The sequence below is a fragment of the Geotrypetes seraphini genome, chromosome 5 (genome assembly GCF_902459505.1).
Source record: "Geotrypetes seraphini chromosome 5, aGeoSer1.1, whole genome shotgun sequence".
Taxonomy (NCBI): domain Eukaryota; kingdom Metazoa; phylum Chordata; class Amphibia; order Gymnophiona; family Dermophiidae; genus Geotrypetes; species Geotrypetes seraphini.
In genome coordinates, this window is record NC_047088.1 from 253829954 (window position 1) to 253837210 (window position 7257).

The 7257-nt window shown below is 45.7% G+C and overlaps 1 protein-coding gene across 1 annotated transcript in view; it reads right to left on the reverse strand.

Annotated features, from left to right (window-relative positions):
- Nucleotides 1-6898, reverse strand: part of LOC117360717 (band 4.1-like protein 5) — a 166879-nt gene extending 159981 nt beyond the window's left edge. The window contains exons 1-2 of the mRNA XM_033944960.1: nucleotides 6746-6898; nucleotides 4248-4534 (exon numbers count right to left, since the gene is read on the reverse strand). Coding sequence (XP_033800851.1) covers nucleotides 4248-4427 — 180 coding nt within the window. The 5' untranslated portion in view covers nucleotides 4428-4534; nucleotides 6746-6898. The remainder of the gene's footprint in view (nucleotides 1-4247; nucleotides 4535-6745) is intronic.
- Between the last annotated feature and the right edge of the window lie 359 nt (nucleotides 6899-7257).

Consider the following 7257-nt stretch of genomic DNA (forward strand, 5'->3'; position numbering starts at 1 on the left):
CTTCCTTTCTCAATTCTAAACTAAACTAAACCTTAAGTTTATATACCGCATCATCTCCATGGATGTTGTGGAGCTCGGCACGGTTTACAAGAACTTAAAATATAGGAAAAGAAGGAAAAAAAAGGTTTACATGAACTTATATATAGAAGAGAAGAGTAAGGGGGGATAGAATTACATTTTAGTGAAAAGCCAGGTTTTCAGTTGCTTGCGGAATAATTGGAGGGAGCCCAGGTTCCGCAGCAGGGTAGTAAGGTCGTTCCAAAGACCTGTGATTCTGAAGAGAAGGGATTTTCCCAGTTTGCCTGCATAGCGAATACCGTGCAGAGAGGGGAAGGATAGCTTATACCTTTAGGCGGGTCTGGTAGAGTCAGGACTCGAGGAGTTATAAGATAGTGGGATTAAGGGAGGAATTCTACAGGCAAAATATTCCATAAAATTGGAACTAAATTTTAAAAAATGTACAATTTCTGGTTGACGCTACACAAAAGGCAGTAACAGTCAATAAGTTCCCAGAGAGAACTCCAGGGATAACCACTCGTGAGGAGAATAAATACTCAAAGGTACATTAAATAAAAAATAATAAAGATTTTTGTGAAACGGGGTATCCTCAGTGGGGGGGATCTGCGAACGGAGGAAAGACCTCCAGCACAGAAAACAACAAGGTTGGGGCAACAAACTCCTACCAGCACACCATCATCGGATACCTCACGTGTGCATAAATCATACAGTGAAGGTAAAAAGTGAACAATAAGCGATAAATCATTTAATTATCACTCGAGTGGAATCACACGGAGAACACTCTGAGAACCCCCCAGCCAACTCCAAAAATAAACGCGAGTTTGAACCTAGCTTGAAGGACAAAGGTCGCTTCCTCTTTAAAAGTAACAACAGGCACGATGGAAAGGGAATCCAGAAAGTCACCACAGTTGAAGATCCCCTCTGGCCCCCCACACTGAGGATACCCCGTTTCACAAAAATCTTTATTATTTTTATTTAATGTACCATTCTCCTCACGAGTGGTTATCCCCGGAGTTCTCTCTGGGAGCCTATTGACTGTTACTGCCTTTTGTGTAGAGTCTTTCAAGTTTTTTGGGCAGCTTCTTTTTGGAGTTTTTTGTGTATTTCAATTTCTGGCTGAGGCAAGATGAGCCTTTAGAATATGGGGTACCATTACTCTGTTATCGTTCAATGATCTTAAATAATCACCTAGGCGCAGGGGTCCTTTTATTAAGGCACCCGTTATATTCTCTGGGCGCCTTAGCATTTAGCGTGTGCTAAATTGGATTGCGCACCTTAATAAAAAGACCCCTAAGTTAAAAAGATAGAGCGGTTTTAACTCAAATAATGCTCTATGTGCCAAAATCTTACATTTCATCCTAAATTCCATTGATAACCAATGGAAATTCAAATACGAAGGAGTCACATGATCCTGAATATGTAAATGGCCTAACAACCGAATATCAGCATTTTGTAGTTTGTAAGCGCTTTAATTGCCCTGTTGTTATTCCTGCATTTAATAAATTGTCATAATCCAATTTAGATAGTACAAAAGCATGAATTAAGTCATGTAAAGATTTCTCATCCAAGAAATCTTGAATAGCTCTAAGCCAGTGGCCTCAACTCTCGGTTGTTGTAAGAGCCACCACTCAGATACCCAGGCAAGTTGGCTGGAAACACTTGGGAGGGGGAGAGGTTGGCAAAATAACAAATTATTTGATTAATGGCAAAACAGATACCGAGTTGTTATGTAATAAATGGACTGTGACTTTGATGATGCATCTGTTGTCATGCAATAATTGTATGAGGGATCTTCAAAAAGTTTCCACACTTTTATTTTTTAAACACTATTTATTAAATATCTCATAAGCAAATTACATCATTTTTCTACATAATCACCCTATTTTGCGATACATTTTTCCCCATGACATTCTACAAGACGCCCTCCCAACACTTCTCCTGCCTAAACCATTTCCCGCAAAAATATGAAAAGTGCAGAAACATTTTTGAAGAGCCTTCGGATTTTATTGTGTTGTGAGCCAATAAATGGAATTTTTAAAAGATGCCCATTGAGAAGGGGGGCTGCGGTACCTTCTTGCCCTCTTATCCTAGGCCAGGGGTGTCAAAGTCCCTCCTCGAAGGCTGCAATCCAGTCGGGTTTTCAGGATTCCCCCAATGAATATGCATGAGATCTATTTGCATGCACTGCTTTCATTGTAAGCTAATAGATCTCATGCATATTCATTGGGGAAATCCTTAAAACCCAACTGGATTGCAGCCCTTGAGGAGGGACTTTGACATCCCTGGCCTAGGCCAAAGGTAGGCAAATACAGTCCTTGAGAGCCCCTGGCAGGTCAGGTTTTCAGGATATCCACAATGAATATGCAGGAGATGGATTGCATAAGAACATAAGAATTGCTGCTGCTGGGTCAGACCAGTGGTCCATCGTGCCCTGCAGTCCGCTCACGCAGTGGCCCTTTGGTCAAAGACCAGCACCCTGAGACTAGCCCTACCTGCGTACGTTCCAAGGAGGCAGTGCATGCAAATTTCTCTCTTGCATATTCATCATGGATATCCTGAAAACTTGATCTGCTTGGGGCTTTAAAGGACCAGAATTGCCTACTCTGCACCATATGCTTGGAACAATCTGCCCGAGTCCCTACAGCGGGCTCCGTCTCTGGCAGTGTTCAAGGCCCAATTAAAAGCTCATCTCTTTGAAAGTACTTTCAACTCCTAAATCCTCTCACCTCCAACCCTATGTGTCATGCCTGTCCAAGTTAGACTGTAAGCTTTTCTGAGCAGGGACAGACTCTGCATAGCAGCAGTTCTAAGGCAGTGATCCACCAGGAAAAAGAATAAAATCAAGACTTCAAAACAGCTCTCAACAGGAAATGTGAATTATAAAACAGTACAAATAGGGAGAACAGAGATGCTAAAAAGTAATAAAGGTACCGGAAGAGGGTGAAATCACAATCCTGCTTTTTGTATCACCTAACTTTTGACCCACCAGCTCCCTCTGATAAAAAGTCCACCATACTTACAACCCACACATCTGGATCAGAGGGAGCATGTCCCTCACAGCTGTTCCCTGCCCAGAACAGAAGCCAACCGAAACCGGTGGTTTTGGTTCCAGCCGAAACCAAAGCTGTGGTTGATCTTTACCGCTAGGTTTCAACCAGAACTGAAACAAAAAACACTGTCTTAAAAGGTTCTCCTGGGCCAACCACCGCCATCACCACCTCCCTCCTCCCCCTAGAAGAGGGCCAGCCTCACACCATCCAAAGGCCCTCCACGGACCTACCTTTAAATAGCCTAGTGGTCTAGTGGCTTCTGGGCAAAAGCGATCCCTAGTCACTCTTGCCCCCAAAGGTTCCTCTGCTAAAATGGCTGCTGAGACTGTTTCTATATAAGATCCTGGCAGTCATCTTGGGATTGGAATCAACACAAGTAGGAGCAATCTCCAGTCGCTCATACCACTCCCAAGATGGCTACCTGGAGCTCCCCACAACTATTTTGGCTAAGAAATCTGCACAAGCAAGAGCAACTGGAGACTGCTTTTATCCAGAAGGCATCAGGCCATTTAAAGATAGGCCCAGGAGGGGCCTTCAGATGGTGGGACGATAGAGAGGTTGGGTCAGCTGGTCCGGGGGGTGCAGTTGTAGAGTGATCAGGTGGGGAAGAGCTTCAGCTAAAAATGTATGAGCAATTTTGGCCAAAACCCAAATCTGGATGTCAGATTGGTTTTAGTATCATATGTAAAAAACCAAAATTTGGTTGACTTCTAGCCTAGCAGCGGGCAGTAATGCAGCTGAATTTTCACCATTTCGATATGATACTCCAATTCACCTTTTTTTTTTTTTTTTTATTTACTCCTTCTCACAAACTCATTTCGTAGGTTCTTGGGTTCAAGGATTCAAGACAGCTATAGTCACAAAAGTAAAACCAACCTATTTAGAAAGACACAGAACCCAAAACTTTTGATTTTCATAATAAACTCAAAGGAGACCACTCAGCAAAGAGCAACTAGCTAATATGCCATTTGTACATAATTATGTGTCACAACCTTTGATGATATCAAAATTGGCCCATCTCCTAACAAATGTGAGAGCTGAACAAAATCTCAGTAAAAAATATCCACACAGCAAAGAACTTTTTTTTTTTTTTGGGGGGGGGGAAGAGGGGGGAACTCAAACACAATATAGTGGCCCAATGCTTGCGCGGTGTCGACAGTGCTCACTTCATTCACTTACCGGTAGGTCTACGCTCACATCTGTCCCATCCAGTAAGGAAATTCTACAAGTGATTATCGATCTCGCATCCCCAGCAGCAGGGATGTGTGTGGCGGCTCGCTGTGCCTCCCGCAGGCGCTCCTTCTCCGCATGCCTGCGCATCGAATGGCGCCCCAACGTTCGCCGAAAGAAACGCAACATCTTCTCTACCGATCTCCAAACGGTAGGGGTGAAAAGATGAAAGCTTTGTAGAAAGACGACACCAGTCCTTTCAATGCTGTCACGCCAACCAAAACTCAGGTAGGGACCTAAAACAATAGATTCAAAGTCTTGCATTAACTCAAAGCAGTATACAAGCTCTAAGAAAAACCACCACAGCACCCTGAGGCTGCGGGTTCAAACCCACACTGCTCCTTGTGACCCTGGAAAAGTCACTTAATCCCCCCATTGCCTCAGGTACATTAGATAGATTGTGAGCCCACCGGGACAGACAGGGAAAATGCTTAAACCGTTCTGAGCTTCGTTGAGAAAACGGTATAGAAAACTGAATAAAGAACTGTACAAGCATTACTAGATGAAGAAAGAAACTGATAGCAGATAAAGACCATATGGATTATGCAGTCATGCACACACTAATAGCAAACTGCACTCCTTTCCTCTCCTTCAGGGTTCGTAGACAACAACGCGGAAGACAAAGGCGCGCGCCGACAACTGAGCGCAAGATGGAGGCGCGCGCCGAAGAAAATTACTGCTTTTAGGGGCTCCAACGGGGGGTTTTGTTGGGGAGCACCCCCAGTTTACTTAATACAAATCGCGCCGGCGTTGTGGGGGGTTTGGGGGGTTGTAACCCCCACATTTTACTGTAAACTTAACTTTTCCCCTAAAAACAGGGAAAAAGTGAAGTTTTCAGTAAAATGTGGGGGGTTACAACCCCCAAACCCCCCACAACGCAGCGCGATCTGTATCAAGTAAAGTGGGGGGTTCCCCCCCACACCCCCCCCCGTCAGAGCCCTAAAAACTGTAATTTTCTTCGGCGCGCACCTCCGCGCTGCGCTCAATTGTCTGCTCGCGCCTTTGTCCCGGCGCGCTTTTGACCTGACACCCTCCTTCAGATATCCTCAGCATAGGCATCAACATTCCCCAAAATTACCCCTCCCTGGACACAAATGCAGCTTTCTCAATACTGGCTCCTATGAACCTAAGTGTTTGTCCCATTAGATTCTGTGGGGAAACTCCTTTTCCCTGGCGTATTAAATTGCTTTCACAACTATTCTTTCACCGTAAATGATCTTCAAGCCCAATGATTCAAACATGATTCATTAGGAGCCAGAGCACTGAACTAGAGAGCTGCACACCAAGTGAATCCCTAGAACCCACTTTTATTAAGCATCTTCTCTACAGTTTGGATTCGGAATAGAGGGAGAGGGAATGGGACGTATTATACCACCTGTGTGTGGTTACAATCAAAGCGGTTTACATAGTATATTCAGGGCTCCTTTTAGTAAGGTGTGCGTTTTTAGCGCACGCAGGAAATTACCACATGCTACGCTTCTATGCTGGCACTAAGGTGTAGCGCGCGCTACTCTGCGCGTTAAAGCCCTAACACGGCTTAGTCTCTGTGCCAGGGGCGATGGAGGGTTAAATGACAGTCACAAAGAGCCCTAGTGGGAATCAAAACCAGTTGCCCAGGTTCTTAGGCCACTACACTAACCCCACTAGGCTGAGGAAGGAAGCATAAAATAACTTATAAATAAGATTTTAAAAAGTGTATCTAAAGACGAATTAGGGAATCAGGAAAAGCAAATAGGAAAGCTACCTGACATTTTTCCTCTATGACTAGAGACTGAGCTGCTCGTCTCTTTGTTTGATGTTACTTTTTCAACATAAGGAGTAATAATATAGGGTTTGAAGAGAGTTAAGCAATAAAAAGGGAAAAAAAGGGAATCTAACAAGGGGGGGGGGGTTGCCTTTGAGTGCATTGCGAGCTGAGTGAGTTTTCACTTCTGTGGCCCGTTTGGGTTCATTAGCTCTAACTCCGAGGCTCTCTCCCCCCCCCCCCCCCCCTATTTAATAAGAATGAAGATAATTTGGAGGAGGACACTTCTTTTGTGGTCTACTTTATGGTCCTGAAGCATAAAATAAGGTCAGAAACGAAAACCAGTTTCACCTGCCCTATGTAGAGAAGGAAGGGGGATATAACTCTCTTATTGTATATGATGCATTATTATTTGTACTGGGCACCTTTGGGGTGCGCTGGTGTTTACATCAATAAAAATTGTTTGAACCTAAAAATGACGTCACAGAAAGACGGTTAATAAGTTCTTTTTATTCCCCCCCCCCCCCCCCCCCAATAAGGACGGGCAGAAAAGAAAAGAGCAGCTACACGACTAAAAGGCCTCGTCGGCCTCGCCTCACACGCCCACCCCGGGGGCCTCACCTGCCACCGCCACCTCGGACCGGAGGCGAACGGCCGCTCTAGGCGCGGTGGTCCGTCTACCCGGAGACCCTCCCTCACTTACCTCCGTGCCCGGAGCAGAAGGCAAGCAGCGGCGTCTCCGAAGGCGGCGAGACGGGGACGGGGAGGAGCGAAACCAGAGGACACGCCCCGCTGCCGGGATTCGGTCCAGGGAGGGGAGGAGACGGCGCGAGCTGCCAATCAGAGACGGGCTCCGCCTCTACGCCAGCTGTCTCGTGCGGCGATCCCGGCCTGAATGAATATGCATGAGGGAGGGGGGGGAGGAGCTGACCTGGAAACTGGGAAAGCTCGCGGCCGCGAACGCCTTGCTTGCGCGCAGCCGCACTGATTGGGAGGAAATCGTTCTGTTACCGCGTAATGGGTGGCTTGAGCAGCCTCTTTGATCGTGGCCGTTGCATTGGAAAAGTTGGCTCCTGTGAACTGCCAGCTTGCAGGAAGCGATGATGACGAGCAGCACAGCAGCACCTAGCGTGCAGGGATTGATGCAAAAAGGATAGGACGGATGGAGGAATATATATATATATCAAAGTAAAATTAATATCACCTCTGCGATTA